General features: G+C 43.7%; 1 protein-coding gene across 2 annotated transcripts; it reads left to right on the top strand.

The window, feature by feature from the left end:
* The first annotated feature begins 701 nt into the window (after window positions 1-701).
* Window positions 702-21,239, top strand: RNF19B (ring finger protein 19B). 2 transcript variants are annotated; one of them, XM_064281661.1, is made up of 9 exons: window positions 702-1,387; window positions 10,045-10,250; window positions 11,700-11,844; window positions 13,213-13,375; window positions 13,819-13,933; window positions 15,007-15,147; window positions 16,091-16,298; window positions 19,435-19,566; window positions 20,386-21,239. In XM_064281661.1, the coding sequence occupies exons 1-9, from the start codon at window positions 747-749 to the stop codon at window positions 20,873-20,875; spliced, it is 2,241 nt and encodes a 746-aa protein (XP_064137731.1). In that variant the 5' UTR covers window positions 702-746; the 3' UTR covers window positions 20,876-21,239. The 2 variants fall into 2 exon arrangements, with proteins under 2 accessions (XP_064137731.1, XP_064137732.1); XM_064281662.1 differs by having other exon boundaries at window positions 704-1,387; window positions 11,703-11,844.
* Window positions 21,240-23,737: the final 2,498 nt, after the last annotated feature.

Raw genomic sequence — 23,737 nt, 5'->3', positions numbered from 1 at the left:
TAGGAATAGAGCTTGCATCACAGAAAGTACTGAATACTAGATTAAGGAGTTTGAACTTTATTCTGTAAGTGCCTTATGAACAGGTACCTTACCTATCTTATCTACTAATGCCTCACACTTTGTAGATGCTGAGTGAATACATATATTCTGCACGAGTCTATTCTTTATCAATACCGTTTGCTTAATAACAAAAGAAATGTTGGAAGGTGCATGAGTTGGGATCACCCTCTGATTAACCCTTGTCTCTTTTTACAGATGAAGTAACTGAGGCATCATTTGCTGGAAGTGGCAATTAGCCTGTGAGGACACGTGCACCGAAAAGTCCACTTTGAAGACGATGTGAGCGGGGACCACGGAACTGGGGCAGAAACCCACGAAGCAGAAAGGGGCGAGGCTGTGCGCAAACTCTCCCACCGCCTACAAGATGGCCGCCCTGCAACCCCCAGCCGGGAGGAGGCGGAGCCCTCTGCCGCACCTCTCCCAGCCCCGCCCGCCCGGCCCCGCCCAGCGCCCCTCCGGCCTGGCGGCGCGGGTTGTGAGGTGTCCCGGCGCAGCGCCTGCGCAGTGGGCAGCTGCACGCGGGGCGGAGGCTTTATAACCACTGAGTCGCCGCCGCTCTGGTTCTGTCTCCGGGAGGGCGGCCGAGGAGGCGGCGGCAGCGGCGGCCGGGGCTCCGGCTGAGGGGGCTGAGGAGGCGGGAGCCGTGGCGGCGCTGGGCGCCCCTCGCCCTTCGCCCTCTGCGGGCCATGGGCTCCGAGAAGGACTCCGAGTCGCCGCGCTCCACGTCCCTACACGCGGCCGCGCCCGATCCCAAGTGCCGCAGCGGCGGCCGGCGCCGGCGCCTCACCTTCCACAGCGTCTTCTCCGCCTCGGGCCGCGGCCGGCGCTCCAGAGCCAAGCCGCAGGCCGAGCCGCCGCCCCCGGCCGCGCCGCCGCCCCCCGCCCCGGCCCCGGCCGCGGCCCAGGCCCCGCCGCCCGAGGCGCCGGCCGCCGAGCCGGCCGCGGAGGCAGAGGCGGAGGCGGAGGCCGCGGCGGCGGCGGCCGTGCCCGGGCTGGACGATGAGGAGGCGGCAGAGGGCGGCGACCCGGGCCCGGAGGAGGTGGAGTGCCCGCTGTGCCTGGTGCGGCTGCCGCCCGAGCGGGCCCCGCGCCTCCTCAGCTGCCCGCACCGCTCGTGCCGGGACTGCCTCCGCCACTACCTGCGCCTGGAGATCAGCGAGAGCCGGGTGCCCATCAGCTGCCCCGAGTGCAGCGAGCGGCTCAACCCGCACGACATCCGCCTGCTGCTGGCCGACCCGCCGCTCATGCTCAAGTACGAGGAGTTCATGCTGCGCCGCTACCTGGCCTCGGACCCCGACTGCCGCTGGTGCCCGGCCCCGGACTGCGGGTGAGCGCGGGGGCGTGGGGCCGGGGGCGCCCCAGGCCCGAGGACGCGGCCGGCGTGTGGCCAGCCCCGAGAGGCGGACCCCGGCGGGGCGCGAGCCGCAGCTCCGAGGGAGGAGGTGAGGGGTGACCAGGGCGAGCGAGGGGAAGGTGGCAGCTGCGGCGACCTGGTCACCCCGAACCCCCGGCTGGGCTTGCACCGAGCGCCCCAAGGGCTTGAGCGGTCGGTGAGGGGAAAGGAGCTGTCCATCAAGTCGGGAGGTAGGGAGAGGCAATTTCTTACTGGGCGTGGGGAAGGGACATTGGGCAAAGAAGGGAATGAGAATATCTTTCTGGGGACGCGCTTCGGAGGGGTGTGTCCCTTTGGCTGTGGGCAGACTAACAGCATTGCAAGAGAAGGCGTGTTCTGCCTGACAACCACTACTCTTAAATTGGGATGGAGGTGACGGGAATGGCCCTAGGGGAGAAGGACAGCTCACTGGAGGAGCTCTGAGGGCTCTGGATACTGTGTGTCATCTCTGCTGAGCTATTGGGAAGCTCCCTGTGGTTCTTACCCTGCCGCATTGGGCTGGATTGAGGGATGGACAGACTCCTTTCTTTGTCCAGGGAGGGGCTGTTTGTAGAAGCAGGGGGCCACTGAGAAGGATGCAGAGAGACTGGTATGGTAGGAGAAAATGTATTTTCCAGCCCCTCTGATCTTGAGTTCTTGATGACTGTGAGTCTTTTTAATGCACCGTGCATGCTGAATTTTTAAGCTCAGTGAGTTAGAATGTGCGTTATCTGCAGAGACATAATACCATCACTGGAGCTCTCACTGGAGAGCTCCCCCCTTTAAAATCTGACTGTGTTACTGTCAGTATATCCCATGAATGGCTGCATGCAGCAAAGAGGGGCTCATCTAAGTGGTTGAGAGTCAGACTGTGCCATTACCTGCTCTGTGACCTTGGGCAGATCATTGTATTCTTGTGTGTCATGCTTTGGTGACAGAAAGATGCTAGGGACTCCTTGCAGTGTGTACATGTAATGCTAGTAAAATGCTGTGTGATGCTTTGTTTCAAAAGAGTTAAACAGCCTTATATAGGTTACAATCAAAAGCCCTTTTAAGGCTTTTGATTGTAACCTATATAAGGCTGTTCTGAAGTTTCCATGATGTCGCCCTTTCAGAAGGAGCGATCTAAGAGTGTCTAGGAGAGTGAGTTAAGTTCTGTTTTTTTGTTCTGCCAAAGTTGTTTAGAGATGGGTGTGTTATTTAACTCACAGAGGTGAGGTTTCTAAATTACTCTGAAGTGTTGCCATCAAAGGTACTGTGTTTTCCTATGGCAGATCACTTTCACTTTCAGTTAATAAGTATCAGAAAGAACCTTCTAGGCCCCTTGGAAGGGCTTGGAGGTTTTGCTGACCTTAAGAGGTTAATTTATGTGGTATTTAAGTTTGCAAACAGTGCTGATCTATTTTCTGAGCAAAATTAATATTAACCTAAGAGAATACTGTATAGTTCTCCCTTTTTGGGATGCAAGTATCCTTGAATTTTAACTAAGAAATGTGGCTGCTTCAGAGCAGATCTGTGACTGGATACAGATCACCTTTCTCAGTAAGCTCCCCTTTGGTTTTTTTAAATATTAACGGCCACTATTTATTGAACATTTAGTACATGCCAGGCACTATTCCAAAGCTTTGTATGTCTCATCTCTGGAATCTCATTTTGTCTAATCCTCACAACTACTCCAGGAACCTGGTCTGGTTATCTGCACTTTACAAATGAGGAAACTGAGGCATAGAAGTTGCTTGCCTAAGATCAGACAGCTTTTAAGAGCAGAGCCAGGATTCAAATCTTGATAGGCCTAAAGCCTATCCCCTCCTTGGTGTCTCACCCTTTCTCAGCCAGGTCTCCCTAGATGGGAAAGCTAGAGCCCAGGCCAGGAGGCGGCAGTCTGTAAACATTAGGTGGCTGACGCTGGCAGAAGAACTGGCATTTGTTCTTTTTCTTTTTCCTTTTTCAAATAATACTGCGTTTTCAGTGAAAGTTTACACAGTAAATTGGGTTCCCATTTAACAATGTCTATACAAATTGTTCATGACATTGATTACGTTATCCACAATGTGTCAACAGTCTCATTATTTATGTTCTGGTTGTTCTTTTTCCATTAATCTAGTTTCCCTGCCCCCATTATCTTCTCATTTTTGCTTTAGGTAAATATTGACCACTTGGTCTCGTAGATGATTTTTTAAAGGAGCACAGTACTGACTGGTGATATTGTTTATTTTATGAGCCAATCTGTTATTTAGCTGAAATGTGACCTCCAGGATTATTCAGTTCAAAGTTTAAAGGGTATCTCAGGGTGATAGTCTCAACCGATCTAGTAAGTCTGGACTTTTTTTTAAAAAGAATTTTTGAGTTTTGTTCTACAGTTTTCTCCCATTCTGTCAGGGTCCATCTTTCGTGTCTCTTATTAGAAAGGTCAAAACGGGCACCATCTGGTTCTCCTGGTCTCAGGGTAGATGAGGCCATGGTTCATGTAGGCTGTAGTGGTCCTGTAGACTCATCTTCGAGTCTTTGGTTTCTTTCTTTCTCTTTTGCTTCAGATGCATATAGAATGGTAGTTGTATCTTAGATGGCCAGTCTTAAGCTTTTAAGACCCCCTATGCTATTCACCAAACCTAGGATGTAGAACAGAAACTTTATAACTATATTATGACTGAGTTATCCAATGAGGTTATGGTCTTAAGCCTTCAAACCCAGTAAACCAGTCCCTTGAGGTGTTTGGTTATATCTAAGTCCCCTTTTGTTTTTTATTTCTTCAAAGTTAATTTCTTTGTTCACATCAATAAAAATGGACAGAAATTAATTTGCAGCTTGGTGACACTGTAAACCATTACTCATTTGAAAGTTATTAAAAAATGAGGCCATTTCTCATTTTAGTCAATTATTTGGGTAGTATCATCCAGAGCTTATTTTCCTTCAAAAATTAGTTAAAACAATTATAACAATCAATCTGTATACATTTTGAAGAAAGTATTGTCTATGGCCTTAAAGAAGGTAATGTTTAGAAAAAGAAGGCAAGCTGGCATCTGACTAGCTGTGTGCCAGACATACATAATTTAATTTGGTCCTTATCAACTTTATGAGATAGATTTGATCTAGCTTTACAGATGAGGAAACTGAAGTTTGGAGAAATCTAGTGTCTTGCTCAGGGTCATATAACTAGTAAGTAGTGGAGACAGACTTGGAGTACTGGTGCTAACTCCAACCAAGGTCAATATTTTTTCTGCTCAACCTCTATTTTAAAAAGCTTGAGCTTGTCAACATAGCCCCCATTATTGGGAATGCTACTGTTTGGGGTGCATTTAGTCAAGTAGTGGCCAAAGACAATGTTGAGAAAGCCCCAGATGCTAGAATCTAGTTTCTTTTCTGATTCCTGTTAACAGCCTCTTGTCTACTTTGTTTTTCCTATCTGAAATAGGCATAATCCTTCCCTGAGTTGAGAGACTTAATTAACGTTTGTAAAGTGTTTTGAGATCTTCAGTTGAAGGTGTTAGATAAAGATAATTTTAAAATCCTGTCATTTCCCAAACAGATGTCTGATATGGCCAGTGGTTTTGCTGCCTGTTTTTAATGCCAGTAGAAAAATAGCTTTTGTATTTCACTGCATGTTGTGATTCTCTCTTTTTTGTTTTGTTTTGTTTTAAACTGAACTGTTCTTTGGACCTGGTAAAAGTCATAGATGACCATTAGAGGAGAAACTCGAGTCCCAGTTATCTCTGTTATCTGCTCCCATACCGGACCATCTTTACTGCCCACAGATCAAGTTCTTCCCAACCCAAATTATCAAGTCATTTGGCTCCCACCTCCTGTTCCACAACTCTCCCGTTCCTCTCCTTACCATCTACACCATCCTCCAGCTCAGTACATCCTTCTCATATTTGCCAAACTACTCATTCTAAAGTGGAACATCTTGTTCATAGACTACCGAATCTGTAAAATGACTTATTATTATATCTCTAGGAATTTATTCTATGATCTGTCCTTGTCATTTAAGCCCCTTTATAGTCTCCAACCATTTATTCTTTATGTTTTTAATCCACTTCAATATTTCCCAAGGTATGATATAGGCATTACTCAAAAGAAAAATGTCCAGTGATTGAATAAGCTTGGGAAATACTGAGTTAAACAAAATACAGAGGAAGTTTATTTCTGAACTTCTTAAAGAGCCTTTAAACAGGCTAATATGCATTGTAAGTCTTCAGGTGGAGGTATATGGTATAATTTCCCCAAATTTAGATCACCACGAAACATATTTTGGTTTTTCCTGTGGCATCTTTAAGGCTTAACTCAAACTTTCCTTCCAGAAAGCTTTTCTTGTTTGCTGTTTTCTAAACTCTTATCACTCTGGCCTGCCTTGTATTAGTGTCCCTATTTAATCTTGTGCTCTGATTGAGAGTTCTCTAAGACTAGAATGTCTATATTCTGACTTTTTCTATAGCCCTTACATTAAAAAATCTTTCAATTAGTCGCTAGGAGAATGGGATAGTAGATGAGTGAATTTTGATAGAAATATAAGAAATATGAGCAGCATAGTTCTTGGAGGAGAAACAAAGGCAAGAGTGGAGGTGGGCAAGAAGAAGACAGACAGGTGATCACCCAGCAAACACTATTGAGAGTTATATAGTGTTGAATCTTGAGTGAGTACTGGGTATTACAAAAAAGAACTTAGACATAGTCCTTCTTGACAGAGTTTGGCCTCTAGGTCCACCACTCCAGCCTCTCGGTCCACCACTCCAGCCTCTCATCGCTGCCTCTAGCCCCTGCAGAGTCCCCCTTCCCACCCAACCTCAGCAGATAGTATCAGCTAATGACCTTCCTGGGACAGCTGAACTGGGCTGTGCAATAAACGGGAAGCTTCTGTTCATCCCTAGCACATTTGTGAGGGAAGAGCTAGCTCTTCTGGGCCAGACAAATCTCAGTCAGTGAAGGAAGAGACAGATGATAAGTAAGGTAGGTATGAAATTATAAATGCAATGTGATAAATACTAAAGAAAATGCAAGTGCTCTAAAAGCATGGGTAAGGAGCCCTGGTGGTGCAGTGGTTAAAGCATTTGGCTGCTAACTGAAAGGTCAACGATTTGAACCAACAGGCTGGTCTGTGGAGGAAAGATGTGACAGTCTGCTTCTGTAAAGATCACAGCCTTGAAAACCCTATGGGGCAATTCCGTTCTGTCCCATAGGGTCACTGTGAGTTGAAATTGACTCAATAGCAACGGGAGAGCATAGGTGAAAGAACACTATGTTTTGTCTGACGGTGTCAGGAAAGACTTATAACAGAGGAGGTGATCTTTCACCTGGTCCTTATAGAGTATAGGTAAGAATTCGTATCAGGCAAGCAAAGATGAGGGTGGAGAAAAATACATCTTAACCCAGAGTGTTGTGAGCAGATGCATGGAGGTACAAAAGTACAAGTCACAACACTAAGTCTGGAGTCTTGTTTGGTTAGCCTCTGGATGCATATGGCCATAATCAGGGTAGCCACTAGAGATAAGCTGAAAAGGCAGGCTGGATTCAAGTTGATAGGCTTATCTGTGCCATGCAAAGAAGTTTAGGTTTTTAATCCCATTGGAGACTCATTTAAACAACTTTTTTCTTGAAGGATTTTAAGCAAAAGAGTAATATCTTTATGATATCTCTTTCTTAGAAAACATTTTGGAATGGAATTTGGATTGGAGTTGGGAATAAAGAGACCAGAGAGGAGGGAGGCTGTTGCAGTTGTCTGGCCTGGACTTGTGGGTCTAAACTGGGGCAGGAAAAAAGAAAATGATGAGGGTGCAGCTCGTTGTGACAACTTGGCTAAGGTTTAACTCTGGGAGCATAACTCCAATGCAGCTGCTTGTGCCCAAAGAGTGTTTAAAAGGATGGATCATGTCTGCCATGCCTTTCCTGAACACATGCTTAGGGTTCATCTGTAAATGGGTAACCTAGTTACATGGCCTGGGGATGGGAAGCACAGATGTAATATAGGAACATGTTTCCTTGACAACTAGGGTCTGCTAGAGTGTAATCAAATTCAAACTAATGGGAATTTTTTTCTAGGATTGAAGTTAGGTAATGCTGTGGTCTATTGTGTCACATTATGAGGTTCTTGAAGATTTAGGGAATTAAAAAAATGAGTAAAAGTTGTACGAACTGAAGGGGTGTGTGTGCCTGTACTCTTAACAGCATGTAATCTTCTCCACCTCCCTTTTAGTTTTCTAATTAGCAAACCTGAATGTTTGGTTAAGCTAAGAGAGCAGGGTAGGAGAGATGCTCCACTACAAGGCATGGAAGAGGAGAAACAAGGTGATTGGGGTAGATTTGGTCTCAAGGATGAGGCTTTCAAGTATCTGGGAAGAAGACTGCCCCATTCAGAACTTAGAGGTTTACCCCTGAAGGGGTTTAAGTTATAGTACCTGGCATATAGTAAACCCAGTAGGTACATGGATAAATTTAAGTATGTACTAGTGTGCTAGACTCTGGAGATGAATAAATAAATGGGTGATACCATTTGGTTGGGGAAGCAAGCATATAAACACAGTTAAAATATAATGCAATAAGTATTATAAAATAATTATGCACAGGCACAAGGTAGGCAGCCTGCTGCCTGGAGAGGTTAGTAGATTTTATACAGAAGATGACAACATTTGAGCTGGTTCTTGAATGGATGATAAGTACTTGCCAGGGCAAGCAGTTAAGGAAAGGACATTTCTAGGCAGAAGGAATAGTGTATCCAAAGGCAAGGAAGTAGGACAAAGTGTGCAATATTTTTTAAACTGTACTTTTCAGGGCAAGCTGTCACGTAATTTTAGAACATATGTTTAGCTACACTTGAAGGTGGCAAGCACCTATACGTCCATTTTGGACTAGAAGCTAAAGTTTGGAGATTTTAGCTAGCTCAGTATCATGCAGTATGAGTCAGAGGCAAGGAGCCCACACTAGGCACCCAAAAAAACTGGAATGCCAAGTCTCGTGCCCTGAGTAATTCTGTGTCATGGCAATAGATTGGTGTTGATTCATATTTTGGAGTTATTTTTCTTCCTTGGTACCAAATTCCATACCCAAAATTGACATTGTCAGTCCTACCAAATGCTCTTTTTAAAAAAATGGAATTTGTTAATATCTACCCTCCACCAAGTGAGGTAGGAGTGGATCATGAAGTGATCAAGGCTTCCTGACCTACCATCTCTCTAATTCATATTTTCATAAGTTGGCTAAATACTTCCCTGAGGCCATCCAGTACCTTTTCCATTTAACACAAAATAACAAGCATGTCACTTTCTTCAGGATAACCATTGTTTATCTTCAGTAGTTATTTTGCACCTAGGTGGGGTAAATGTGCTCAAAACTCCTACAGGATATGAATCATTTGCATTCACACATTGACCTATTCTCACTTTGTTCTTTCGGAGAAGAGTCTTCATACAGCCTGTATTATATAACATCAGTAATACATTATCGTCTATATTTGTAACTCATTCTGAAATCAACTTGCAGAAACCATGATAAACCTAGTAACATGAGTTGCTGACAGGAACATCTAGTATGCATTCAAATAAACAAACATAAATAATAAATCCAAGAAAACGTTATTAGCCTTATGCATAAGTTGTTTAAGGTCCTTGGTTATTGCAGGGAGAGTGTGAAATAGGGGACAGCAAAGTCCAGATGGCAGCACTGAAGCCTGCAATCATCGACCTTTTTAAAAATTGTGTGGTGAACTTTGTAACTGCTGTCTTCCCTTCTCCATTTATTTCTTTAAATTATTTTTTAATTTTGTTTGAAACAAGTGCCCACTTATTAGGATGATTTGAGCATGTAGTTGAAATATTTAGATTAGTCAGAAAGGCTAATAACTGTAAATGTATTGGATTGTTTGTGAGAGACTGCTTCTTGGTAAATAAACATGAAGTACAAGAAACAGTTGATGCTGGTGCTGGTAGATCCTGAATTGCTTATCTTCAAACTAAGAATATGTGTCAAAAGAGAAAGGAAGATATGGCCATATGCTGTATTAATAATGTAGATAGGTGATATTCTTGAAGGCTGTCAAGAAAGAAAACATTCAAGGTGTAGATTTGAATTGAAAAGAAAAAGTTACGTAGAAAGATAAGATGAGCTGTCAGTACAGGAGGGGTTGACTGACCATGAATCCATCTGCGGCTGTCATCTCCTAGGCTGTGATCAGACCAGCTTCACTGTAGAAAAAGTACATTTGCTTTAGTTTTTGCTGTGGTTCTTTATTTCACAAATGTTCCATCCCTTCAGGTAAACAAATTCTAATCTCTAAATATAGCAAGCCATCGAAAGGAAATAAGTTTTGTACCCTGTTATTTGTGAAACTTGCTGTGGCAGACTGCTCCTAAAGCAGTCTAACTATGACAGAATAAATGCTAGAAATTAGGCTAAATATATTTTCCCCATTTTTGGGGAAATAAAAGGATTTGTGTTTGGAATCTTAAGAAGAAATCTACTTTCTCACACAGGCAATGCTTTACAGTTGGTCAGGCACACTTGTGCATCGTATGTGGTGGGGGTAGGGTACCAAACAGTGTTCACCCACTGGAACTGATGAATAATAACTCTGTTGGTTAGATCGTTCTTACCTTACTGGTATCACTTCCTATTTTCTTACTCAGTTATGCTGTTATTGCCTATGGCTGTGCCAGCTGCCCAAAGCTGACCTGTGAGAGGGAAGGCTGCCAGACTGAGTTCTGCTACCACTGCAAGCAGATATGGCATCCAAATCAGACATGCGACATGGCTCGTCAGCAGAGGGCGCAGACATTGCGAGTACGGACCAAGCACACTTCAGGCCTCAGTTATGGGCAAGAATCTGGACCAGGTATAAGTTAGCATTGTCTCGTTGTCTCTTCATTTGGCATTTCATAGTGTGAGTCCAAAACTGGAAGAAAGAGATTACCTTACTGTGTAACAAAGTATTCACTGGGATCAGAAGGCAGAAACTATCATTTGGCAGTACTTCCAGTATTATATTTAATATGTAGCTTTCCTCTTCAGCCATTTAGATTATCCAACCCAGCTAAAATCAGAATACAACAAATTAAATTCTCTGGTTTCTACCTTCTTGGTAATATGTCTTCTTAGAGAACAATTAGTTCCTTTTGATGGGAGTTTTTTCAAAACTTACATTGTAAGTAGAAAGACGTTTCATTAGTGTTAAACCTGTACTGTTTTCCAACTAACTTAGAATGTGTCATTGCTTTTGAAAGTAGGGTGTAGATTTAAGGAAAGGGAATAATACTGGTATGGGTTAATGATTAACCTTAAAAGGAGGAATGTCACACGTTTAGTTCCAATCTTGACAAGTCAGAATAAGCCTATTTAAAACTGTCAGTGGGTTTATTGCCTTTTATAAATGTATTTTATTTCACTGATGTCATTTGGGAGAGGCTAGTAGGAAAGATTTTATCATTCACTTTTTCCTGGCACAGTGTGATCTTCTAAATTGTCTTTGTAATAGGATAGTTTCTCAGTTGCTGTGAAAATTACCAGGTGTATGCTACATAGAATTACCAATTGTTTTTAGGTTTCAAATTGGAAAGGATTGCAGAAAGGGACTATGAGTTGCGTTAACAGCAGATCACAGTGACACTTTGTGAACCCAAAAAATGAGTTTCCTCAACTTAAGTTTCTCAAAATTTAAAGCCAGCCACAGGATGCAGCCCATCTGTCCTGGCAACACTCTGCTCTTAACCCTGCCAGCCTATCGGCTGGTGGAATTTCCACTTTTCTTGGAACCATCTTTCTCTCTAAGGAGGTCTCAATGCTCGAGTATGGTTCCAGTGCTGTGTAATATGCCACCTATTGGAATAGGTAGCTCAATATGAGACAGAACCCCTTTAATAAGATTTCCTAAGGTCTAGACATAATTTTTTTTTTTTTTTATGTCAGCCCTTAATAAAGTGAGTTAACACAATTTGGAATTCTCAGTCAAGAATTCTTGACAGCTTTGTCATTTTTTCCTTACATATACTCCTAGGAATAATTAAGTCAAACTAGGTTTAACTGTTGGTTTTTTCTACCCCAGGAGCCCTGGTGGTACAGTGGTTAAGTGCTCAGCTGCTAACGAAAAGTCAGCAGTTTGAACCTACCAGCTGCTGTTTGGGAGGAAGATGTAACCGTCTGTTCCCATAAAGATTATAGCCTTGGAAACCTTATGGGACAGTTCTACTCTGACCTATAGGGCTGCTACGAGTTGGAATTGACTTGACAGCAATGGGTTTGGTTTGGTTTTTGGTTATTTTTCTACCCATTCTTCCTTCCCCCTTAGCAGATGACATCAAGCCATGCCCACGATGTAGTGCTTACATTATCAAGATGAATGATGGAAGCTGTAATCACATGACCTGTGCAGTATGTGGCTGTGAATTTTGTTGGCTTTGTATGAAAGAGATCTCAGACTTGCATTACCTCAGGTGAGATGGAAAATGTGTCCATTGCTTCTATAGCCTTGTTTTCTCATTGATTTAGGGGAAAGGATGTGAAAGAGATATATTGTCTTCTCCGTACAGCATAAGGAAGCTGTAAAAGAAATCTCCTTGTTCCTCAGAAGCACCCCTCTGATCATGTTTTTCTCCAGCTCAGTAACTGCCAGAGACCATCTCCATTACCTTCCAGATAGCATGGCTTTTAAGGCTTTCCACAGTCTGACCCTAATCTTCTTTTCTACCTTCCCCCCCTCACCCCAATTTTTTTCTTTTTTTTTTAATGTTATATTCCAAATAATCTGGGCTTTCTCTTCTGTGCTGTCTCGCTCCCACACTAATTCATGTTCTTTGGCCTGAAATGCATTCTAATGACCTAACCCTCTCTTTTCAGTACCCTCCTTTTATCTCAGCTTGTTCAGTTCTTAGCCATCCTTTAAGGACCACTTAAATGTCATTTTATCCATGATGCCATCCCCTAACTTTTTCCGCTTCATTCTTCTTTATTGCCATTCCTTTATCTTTATTTTTATAAACCTCACCAATACTTTGCACTTTATGTACATGTCTAATCTTAAAGCCAAGTTTATTTCTTTTTTTACAGTTCCTTGCATGTTACGAGTTTCCAAAGACTTAATTGAATCAATATTAAAACTTTTGTCTAGGAGGAGTTACTATGTAACGTTCATTGTATGGAAGAAACACCATTTCCAATTTAGCAAACATTTGAGTACTTCCTGTGTACCAGTTACTGGGGACGCACGAGTGAATGAGACATGATCTCTACTTTTAAAATTGCTTATCTCGTCTAGTAGAAAGAAAAACACATGTACAAAGACAAAAGGAGTGAGCAAAAATGGTTGGGCACTGAAGGGCTGAGAGTAAAAGTAGCCAAACTCAGTACCAAACTGGCACATAGGGTGTGAAGAGGTCTCTCGGACTCCTTCCCCAGGAGCACAGTTTGCAGCAGAGAATCAATCAGATGTGGTAGGACACATGCCAAGAAGACTGTGCAAATCAAAGTGTTCATTAGGTGCAGGATACAATGTGTTTGGATGAGATGGCTGAGTACGCAGGCTATGCAAAATCCTTAGTTGTGTAGGTCAAGGAGGCTGGATCAGTGCTGGTGGTTTAGGGAAGGCTTGAGGCATGCCTTTATTAAACAAAAAAGTTCAGAGCCCAGTGCCCTCATAGCCTGGCCTTGTCCTTTGCTCCCACTTGTGTATTAAGTTCATTTCCTGTAACCTGTCTGTTAATCAGTCTTACTGACAAGAAGGTTCTCGCTCTTCTCAGACTTCCTGATGACAACAGCTGCACTTACAGTACTGACATTAACTTTAGTATATGTTTCCTCTGCAGCCCCTCTGGCTGCACATTCTGGGGCAAGAAGCCGTGGAGCCGTAAGAAGAAAATTCTTTGGCAGCTGGGCACATTGATTGGTGCTCCGGTGGGGATTTCCCTCATTGCTGGCATTGCCATTCCTGCCATGGTCATTGGCATTCCCGTTTATGTTGGTAGGAAGGTAAGACATGGTGGATTCTGTGCATGTACCTGTAAGCTTCAGGTTTGATGGTAAAGATTTGAGGAAAATGGGGAGGAGCTTATATTTCAGAGCTGTCTGAAAACCCGCTGGTTCCAGGATAAAAATAACCTTAGTTTCTTAAATGGATTTTCTTAAGAACTTTCACATCTCTTGACAGCCTGGGCCTGGTTTGTCACCGTGACTTAAAGATGAAATACTTTATTCTCTTGAGTTATTTTGTCTCTTTTTGGAGTAACTTTTTCTGGATTAGTTTATATCTTCCAGGACTGAGTTAGATTAAAATTTGAAAAAGATATCTCTTTAGGATGGAAGATATGTTTTAATGTAGATAGTTTAAAAGTCAATATTTCCTTGTCTTTTTTTTTCCTGGCAAAAAGACTGATGACCTGACCTGTTGACATGAATTTTCTTTTTATTCTTAGATCCACAGCAGGTATGAGGGAAGGAAAACCTCCAAGCACAAGAGGAATTTGGCTATTACAGGAGGAGTGACTTTGTCAGTCATTGCTTCCCCAGTTATTGCTGCAGTTAGTGTTGGTAAGCTAGTCAGGACCACCATTCCTCTCTCTCCACACCCCTCCTCTACCTTCTTGCTCGTTGTTTCCTATCACCTTTCTCACCATAGCAGTTTGACCAACTGGCCGGATGTTTCATCCGGAAGATTCCTAGATTTTGTGCCAAACCCACCATGGTAGTTAACTCAATTAGACACCATTATTATGATTATTTTTCAGTTTTCCAGGCTCACTAAATTATCAGGGCTTGGGATCTTTTATTCTTAAGTTAGTGTCTAGAACTTGGTCTGACACACAGAAAGACTGAAAGAAAATTAAGGTTTAGTTTTTCGCTTGCATCTTCCTTCTCCCTCACTTGCCGTGGATGTCACAGAACCACAAAACAAAATTTTATTTTGATTTTTCTAATGCCTCAGTATTTGGGGAAGCATATAAATAATAACTTAGCGTTTATCGAGGCTCTCCACGTGCTAGGAGCAGTTTTGAGTATCTTGCACGTATTAGTTCACTGAAGCCTCACAACAGCACAGTCGCAGCATACAGGTGCAGTAATTTACTCAGGATCACTTGGCTGGAGCAGGAGACCAGGCAGTCTGACTTCAGAGCCTGTGCTCTTAACAACAAAGCCATTCTGCTGTACAGCAGTAAGATTTTGGAATTACCCGAGGGTGGGCAGGGGAGCCAAGGAGGAGAGCAATCCTAATGTTTCATTCTGGATTGATTGTTTTTTTTTGGGGGGGGGGGCGGTGGGAGGAGGGTGCAGGGTTAGCCCTTCAGCAGAGAACAGAAGGGGAAGAATGAAAGCAACATATACTTACTGTGCTGGGCATTCTCATTTAACCCTGACAACCCTGGGAGGATATGTGCAGGGTCACACAGATAGTAAATTGGAGCTACGATTCTAATTCAGGGCTTTCTGCTGCCAAGTCCCGTCATCATTCTGTTACAGTAGGCTAGGCTGCGTCTTTGGGACAGTCACGTCATTCCTTGGCCTTCTATAAAGTGGCCTGGGCTTGTTCATGCTCAGACTGGAAAGGAGAATTCAGGGCAGTTGCAGCTGGTAGCCTGCTGACATGTCTGCTTCTCTTCCCCCAGGTATTGGTGTCCCCATTATGCTGGCATATGTCTATGGGGTTGTGCCCATTTCTCTCTGTCGTGGAGGAGGCTGTGGAGTTAGCACAGCCAATGGAAAGGGGGTGAAAATTGAGTTTGATGAAGATGATGGTCCAATCACAGGTAAAAGCAGGACTTTCCCCACATTTGACTTTATGGGACACAAGGTAAAAATCGATACATGTAAGCACACTTTACAGAGATTGTCATTGGGTTACTGTGGATAATGAGCTTTGTAGAGGGGTAAAGTATTTTTAGATTCTCATTTCTTCGTTCCGGAGTTATTAGGTCAATTCCTCTGGTACCTGCCTCTGTGGGGCAGGTATGAACTAGTAGGATTCCAAGTAACTCCAAGTATGCTGGTATGCTGGTGGTAGTGGTGATTATAATAGTCTAGTACGTGCACAGAGCTTCATAATTTTCAGAGGACTTTACACAGTTATTATCTCACTTGCTTTTTTACAACAACCCTCTGAAGACGGAGAGCGGGGACTGTTATTATCCCTATTTAATGGGAATTTAATTTTAAGCATTTGTCTCCATATCTGTTAAATGGGGTCAAGAGCTTGAGCAGTGCTGGGACTAGAGCAGGTCTTCTGACTTCTACTTAAATGTTGTTTCCATTGTACCATTTTAACTAACCTGTGGCACAGAGGTTTTTTAAGCTTCCTGCTAGAATCAACACATGACCTAAAAGTATCTTGAAATCTTTGTTTGATTAGATGGCAGCTATGGTATAGTGGAAAGAATACTGGACCTGGAGTCAGAACTGTAGTTTTGTGTGATTAGCTATGACCTTGGATGAGGCAGCTAGTTCTAAGCCTTAGTTTTCTCATTTAAAATTGGGGCCAGTAATGCCTAGTTATTGGGAGGATTAAATATGAACATGTGTTAAAACAACTGATCTGGTAACTGGATATAGTAGCTGTTCAATAAGTGTTTGAATGAATGAGTACTTTTTTACATGAAAATCCTCTACTCTGTAAAGAGTCATTGTAGGGAATATCTGCCAGACTCTGTTTTGATGCTATTCTGTGTGGAATTGAAATGTTTGGTTTACCCCTAGTGGCAGATGCCTGGCGAGCCCTCAAGAATCCCAGCATTGGGGAAAGCAGCATTGAAGGCCTGACTAGTGTGTTGAGCACCAGTGGAAGCCCCACAGATGGACTCAGTGTTATGCAGGGGCCTTATAGTGAAACAGCCAGCTTTGCAGCCCTCTCTGGGGGCACACTGAGTGGTGGCATTCTTTCCAGTGGCAAGGGGAAATACAGCAGGTAAGCAAATGTGTAAGTTGTGACAGAACCAGTTGGAATTATAGGAAGGTATCATGTGATGGTTTGCACTCAACTATTATCCTAAAGGTTCGTAGTTCAGACCCACCCAGTAGTGCCATGGAAGAAAGACCTGGTGGTCTCCTTCCATAAAAATTTCAGCCAAGAAAAAACCCTCTGGAGCAGCTCTACTCTGTAACAAATGGGGTCTCCATGAGTTGGAATGGACTTGACAACAATGGGTAGCATGCCTGTATTGAACCATATCTCTGTGCTAGGCATGTCCCGTGTGTCATCTCATTTTGATTTAATTATCAATGGAATTTTTTTTTTTTTTTTTAACAATTAGAAAACAGGCTCAGGAAGCTTAAGTGACTTAGAAAAGTTCAGTGTTCTTTCCACTGCACCATAACTGTTGTGACTTCAGATTCTCCCTCTACCACATTAGGCTGTCTACATCAGGAGAGGAGAGTATGCATTTTGTAGGAATCCCAAGGCCATGCTTTCCTTTAGGCCTGTCACTAGCTCTCAGTTGAACAGTTTTATGCTGTATCTTGTTGGCTTATTTGGTGGTATAATCTTTTTTTATTTGACGGAGTCTTTGTGGCACAGTGGTTCAGAGCTTGGCTGCTAAACAAAGTCGAGAGTTCAAATCTACCAGCTGCTCCTTGGAAACCCTGTGGGACAGTTCTAGTCTGTCTTATAGGGTCACTATGAATCGGAATTGACTCGAAAGCAATCTGTTTATTCCCATTTGATAGATAAGGAAAATCAATTCTATTAACTTGTGTTGAGAATATGTAAAGCTTTATGATCTAAAAAAGTTGTGACTTGATTTGTCATTTCACCAGTTAGACAAACCAAAATGTATTTAGGGGAGCATAACAGATGCTACATGAGAAATGGTTAGATGAATGCACTGGAGAAGACACTTGGGGGTCAGGGAAGGGATAAATGTAGGCAAAGCAAGGCAGGGAGATAGAGGAGATGGTTGCCTTCAGATATCTGAAGGACCTTCAACTGTAAAAAGGGTTAGACTTCTTTCTGTGACTCATGCCAAAAGGCAGATTAAGATCAGTTGGCAGAAGCTATATAAAACTCATTGAGTCAATTACAACTCATAGTGACCCTATAGGACAGAGTAGAACTGCCCCATAGGGTTTCCAAGGAGCGGCTGATGGGTTTGAACTGCCAACTTTTTGGTTAGCTGCCGAACTCTGAACCACTGCACCACCAGGAACCCTGGCAGAAGCTATAGGAAAACTAATTTTGGTTAGTATAGAAAACATAAGGGCAATCTATAGGAAAGTCTAAAGAAGGAATGTGCTATCATAGTAGATACTGATCTGCCTATCCCTGAAACTGTTTAAAATGAGACCAGATGGCAAATTGGCTGTTAGAGGGATTCAAGCAACAGATGGAATGGATCCTACACCTGAGCACCTGTCAGTCACCTGGGGAGCCGCGTAAAAATAGATTTCAGGGTTCTATCCCAGAATTAGGAAACCCTGGTGGAGTAGTGGTTAAGTGCTAACCAAAGGGTCGGCAGTCCGAATCCTCCAGGCGCTCCTTGGAAACTCTATGGGGCAGTTCTACTCTGTCCTGTAGGGTCGCTATGAGTCAGAATCGACTTGATGGCACTGGGTTTTATCCCAGAATTAATAAATTAAGAATCTCTTGGAATGGGGTCTAGGGATCTGTGTTTTGAAAAAGCTTCCCAGGTGATTGTAGCACAGTCATTACGTGAACCAGGATCTGGGAACCACCTAAGTAGATGGCCTTTGTGAAAGGCCCCTTCCAACTCTTACGTGATTCTATGGCAGAGCTGAAACCAGAACCCAGGTCTTCTGTTCAATTAGTGTTTGAGCTGCGTCATTTTCCTGGACCTTGACACATTCTTGAAGGGCACCTGAGGCTGAGCAGCAGCAAAAAGGCACAGGCGGCAGGATCGGGGCTTCTTGAATGTACAGCTGCAGGCGGCCGCTGACCCATCTGTGTCTCATGACCCTGGCTGTCTCTTGTTAGGGGATCCCACCCCCACTTACCAGGAGTATTCACTGCTGTGCTTTCTCAAAACCAACACCCCTGTAAATAAGCAGACAGACATAATTGGAGACTGACTTGCTGAAACTGCAGCTTGGCCAGTCCAGCTGTTCCAGTTCTGTGAAAGCCTTTCTTTTATGGGAAGTGAATGAGTCAGATGGGTTTGACTGTGAAACTCATTATGAGGAAATACTTCAGTGTGCAACAAAATGGTGTTGGAGCCAAGAAAGGAAATCGTTACGGTTTCTCAGCTCTGAGAGACCATTGGAAAAGCTTGTTGCTACTAGGAGGCTGGCTCCTGTATGGTCTTCAGTCGCATAGCCTGGGGGTAGTTTGAATGCTAAATAAATGTTTGAGTTCTTACTCCGTTGGAGGCACTGAGGGTCGAGTGTGGATGAGATGTGGTTCCTCCTTTTGTGAGGCTCACAGACTAGTGGGAGAGAGGTATGTAAATTGATAACAGTAAATAGGCAGGTGCTGTGGGAGCACTTAGCAGAAAGTGACAGGTTTTCTGAATTGAGGAGTTACGACATTTTCATTTGTCATTAAGGCCTAAGGATGAGTTTGTCAGAGAAAGGAAACTTCCAGAGTGAAGGATTTGCAACATCATGGAGGTATAAAATGAGTAATAGGTATTTAAGGAAAGACGAAATTCAGAGTGATTAGAATTTAAGATCTATAGTGAGAGATGGAACTGGAGAGAAAGATTGGAGGCAGATCCGAAAGAATTTAAATGCCTGCAGGTATTAGGGAGCCCAGAGGACTTTTAGAGTGATCATGTCTTTGTCCACGCTGTCATTGGTCTGGAGGTTGTTTGACTTGGACTTAGAGGATACTGGAGAGGGAGCCTACTTGCACTTATCCAGGCTGATGTTGAGGGCCTGGAGTTAAGCTATAGCAGCAGGGATAGAAAGGTGGGATGATTTCAACAGGTATATTAGAGAGAAAATGTGTGGGCATCTATTTGAGCTGTGCTGACAATTGGAGAAGATCAGATCACCACAATTTGCAAGGGAATGATGGAGATGTGCCAGTAAGCAGATTGTCTTGGGATACCCAGGTCTTATATTAACTTGACCGTCCCCTCTTTACACAGGTTAGAAGTCCAAGCCGATGTCCAAAAGGAAGTTTTCCCCAAAGACACAGCCAGTCTTGGTGCAATTAGTGACAACGCAAGCACTCGTGCTATGGCCGGTTCCATAATCAGTTCCTACAACCCACAGGACAGGTATGTGAACAGTCAGATGCCCAGGAGAGGTTGCATTTTTTGGTTGGGCACTGGGCCTTCAGAAGCTCAGTGCCTCGTGTGAGGGCCGTATGTATCATCTGGTGGGGTTATGTAGTATATCCTGTGAATTCACTGAGCAAGTTCTTGGTACGGGAGTATTTGGCATCTCTTGGCTCTTCTTCTTAGCGTTTGATTTTGAGAGGCTTTTTTCTCTTTCCTTTCTTCCTTTCCTTCTCTTTCTTCCTTCCCTTCTTTCTTCTCTTTGTCTTTTCTTGGCCATTGCGGCAGTGTATTACTACTCACGTGGAACTTAGAGCTAGATCGGTGCTTATTGATGTCTGTGGGTCAAGAGTTTCTGCCCTCTTGATGCTTTATGTGGCGCCCATAAGCTGTCTCTCTTTCTTTTTGAGAAGCTCGTATATCTGGTATGGGGTGAGTCAGCACTCCCTACTATAGGGATTCTGCCATGGGGTGAATCAGCACTCCCTACTATAGGGATTCTGGCTTTGTCTAGTGGTAGCACGGTAGTGAGGATCTAACCCTTAGGTGAATTTGGCAAGATCTTTGTCTAAAGAGATTACCTGAGTCTCAATCCTGTGTGAGTGTTTGTTTTAAATCAGCAAAAAGGATCTAATTGCTGTTCTCCCTCTTAACTGAATGTTGGGTTAAATTTTCTTTTTGTTAAAAGTGAGCTGTAGTTTACCTTTAACCTGTCTCTTTGGACTTCATAATCCTGAGTCTATAGACTACGTTTACCAACAGGTATAGCAGACTGTATCCCCCATGCCTGACTCAGCAGAGTGGATTTTGTCTCCACAGAGAATGCAACAATATGGAAATCCAAGTGGATATTGAAGCCAAACCAAGCCACTATCAGCTGGTGAGTGGAAGCAGCACAGAGGACTCGCTCCACGTTCATGCACAGATGCCAGAGAATGAAGAAGGAGGTGGTGGTGGGAGTGGCAGCGGTGGTGGTGGTGGTGGTGGCAGCGGCACTGGCAGTGAAGAGGATCCCTCCTGCAAACACCAAAGCTGTGAACAGAAAGACTGCCTGGCCAGCAAACCTTGGGACATCAGCCTGGCCCAGCCTGAGAGCATCCGCAGTGACCTGGAGAGCTCTGATACACAGTCGGACGATGTCCCAGACATCACCTCAGATGAGTGTGGCTCCCCCCGCTCCCATACTGCAGCCTGCCCCTCTACCCCCAGGGCCCAGGGTGCACCGAGCCCAAGTGCCCATGTGAACCTCTCTGCCCCAGCTGAGGGCCAGGCTGTCTTGAAGCCAGAAGGTGCAGAAGCCAGAGTATGAAGTGGAATGAATGCTCCTGTTCTGAGAAGCACACTTGTTGTGACTGCGTCTTTTGGAATCTTTTGGGTTTTTTTCGAGGGGGGAGGGGGATTGGGAATTTATGTATTTTATTTCAAAGATTCTCTGGTCACAGGTTTTCCCCAGGGAAATTCTAAGAGAGTTGCAATTTCTTAACAGATAAAACGTGGAAATTTTGCCCTTAATCACTCCCTTTCTACCCCCCCTCTTTTTTTTAATTTATTGGTTAAACTGATGGCGATCCATGAGAGGTGTGTCAGAGTGTACATATGTATGTGTGTATATTGTATGTATGCTAACATATTACTGACGGACACGTTTTAATAAAGATTTCTGTCGGAATTCAGCTCATCTCATTTTCCTTGCCTTGGATAGTTCTAAAGAGCCAAGTGTTTGAACCAAAATGCTGTGTCTTTGACAGTCCCTAGACCTCAGCTTTTCTAATCCTGAGGAAGAATTGTTTTCTAATCAAACTGCACTGAAATCATATATGAACCAGTGACTCCTTCCAGAATGGTAGGAAGCAAATCTAGGCTTGGCTTGTGGACTGTGTAGTCAGACTGAAGAGTAATCAGCTGAGTTGGCCAGACAGAGAAGCTGCAGACTAAAATGAGCCTTGCGTGCCCTCTAGAGGCAGCTGTGCCGGTTTCCTGCTGAAGCTTTATTTACCCCTTTGCGTTACAGTCACTGGAGGAGGAGAGGGGATACTGGTCTCAGGTAGCTCTTCAGAGAGATCCCAGTGAATGTTGCAGGGTTACAAACTGGGGACCAGAACTGTTATTATTGGAGGAAGAAATGTGCTAATTCTGTGTAATCACCAAGCAATAACCTAGGTGTTTGCTGTGCTCTCAGGTACACCCTTCCAGTTCCAAAAAAGCTTTCTCAAGCTTGCCAATCTAATTTAAATAAGAGGGACTAAGGAACGTGATTGGCATTTATAGTGAAAGGAGAGAGAAAACAAGTCATCACATTCTCTGAATATATTTATATTTAATCTATCTCGTCTAAATTCATCAGCATTGAGTCAAGTTAGCATTAGGAATTTTTAGTCCGTCTAGAACAGGGTCCTTGGAAGTGGAAGGTCATACATGATACAGCAGGAAAATTAAGCATAATTATTTTCCAAATCTGGCAGTGACTGTCAGTTAACCCTCTCATGCCCCTAATTTCCCAAACTCTAAAAAAGACAATATTTAAGGAGCTTTCAGTGCCAAGCTTCTCTATCACCTTAGCCCTGGACCCAGAGGAAGAATTGAGGACACCCATTCCCTAAGGACTAGATGGCCCTCTGCTTCCTTTCACAGATGCATCTGCTCTTTGTTCCTGGCCTGTGTTTTACCACAGTGAGGATGGTGCATCTGGACAACGGCCAGCTTGGAAGATGGGCACTGTAGCCGGACTTAGTGCTGCCTGTACCTGGGACAGGAAAACCCAGGAGTGAACTTGGGGTCTCTGGAACAAAGTGCCCTAGAGGGCACCCTTGTGTGAAAAAAAGAAACTGCTGAAAAAAGAGGCAAACAGCCTGGGGAATCTCTGAAATACAAATTATCAACTCGGGACTTGGAATTCTCTTGAAGCCTCATCAAGGGAACAATTAAATTGGATAAAACCAAAGAAGTCTATTGAAGGGGCACGAGTTTGTAGCCAAACCTGTATTCTTATCTAAGCACCACTCTTACTAGTGTGAGACTGGAGCAACTTACTCTCTTGAGTCTGTATTCACTTACCCAAAATGAGGATAATAATCCTAATCATGGAGTTGTTAAGATTAAGTGGGGTAATGCACTGAAAATGCTTTTGATAAAGGCCCATGTGTTTTCCTCCTGCAGAAATAAAGACATAAATTCAGGAAAATACTCGATGTTATCTAAGAAAGGAAGCCCAGAGCCAGACCAGAGGCTCTGAAAAACTAAGTTTATTTTAATCCTTTGCAAACACTGCTGTTATATCTCCCAGGCATTAGCATATAAAAAGGCCCATCAGTACCACCTGGAAGAGAAAGCTAGGAATCCATTGGAAAAGCTGGCTCTCGGAAAGTGGGGAGAATGAAATCCATCCTTTCTGTACACAGCATTCATCATTCCTTCTGGAAATCCCTACTGTGTTTCAGGTAGAGTGCAGCAATGTGGAAAACTCAAAATTCATGTCCCCATGGAACTTACATTCTAGTCGGGTGAACAAAGTACAAAGGCCCTTAGAACATCTTTGGTCTGTTTTAAGAAACAATGCCCCCCACCCCCTGAAAAAAAATAAAGGCCTGTGTGGCTGGAGTGAAATGAGGGGGTTGGGGGGAAGTAGTAGGTTAGGCCAAATAAATGGCTGGGGGCAAGGCTGTGTAGATTAGCAAACAACTCTGAAGACAAGGACTTCTAGGTTCCTCTAAGGTCAGGAAGAATAATCTTGTAAGCCAGATAGATGGGGTACTTGCCAACTTCTAAAGGGACTGAAATTAAGGGGAGGGAGTGTCTGGTCACAAACGCTACTTGGATGGGCCAATCGAAGGAAACTTGTGAACGTGTTAACTGGTTGCTCATTATTTATTCCAGTCTTACTAATGTACCTGCTTGTATTCCAGAAGCTAGAAAGCTAAAAAACTACGTTTCTTAGACTTCCTTGAAACCAAGATTCTGAACGCAATTTAAGTTTTGCCAATTAGCTACACAAACAAGATATGGAGGGAGCAAGAGATTCAAGGGCTGTCTTTTCTTCAACAACAGCATTCCAATATCCAGTTAACTTGATGGGTGTTGAGGCTCCCTGATTCATAGGCAACAGCAATGTATTTTCTTACAGGCAACCTGTGATGGCCTCCTGTTCTCCGTCTTCCTGATGGTGGTAAAGGTA

This window comes from Loxodonta africana, chromosome 3 (assembly GCF_030014295.1).
Source record: "Loxodonta africana isolate mLoxAfr1 chromosome 3, mLoxAfr1.hap2, whole genome shotgun sequence".
Classification (NCBI taxonomy): Eukaryota; Metazoa; Chordata; class Mammalia; order Proboscidea; family Elephantidae; genus Loxodonta; species Loxodonta africana.
This window is presented reverse-complemented; position numbering and strand designations above follow the sequence as displayed.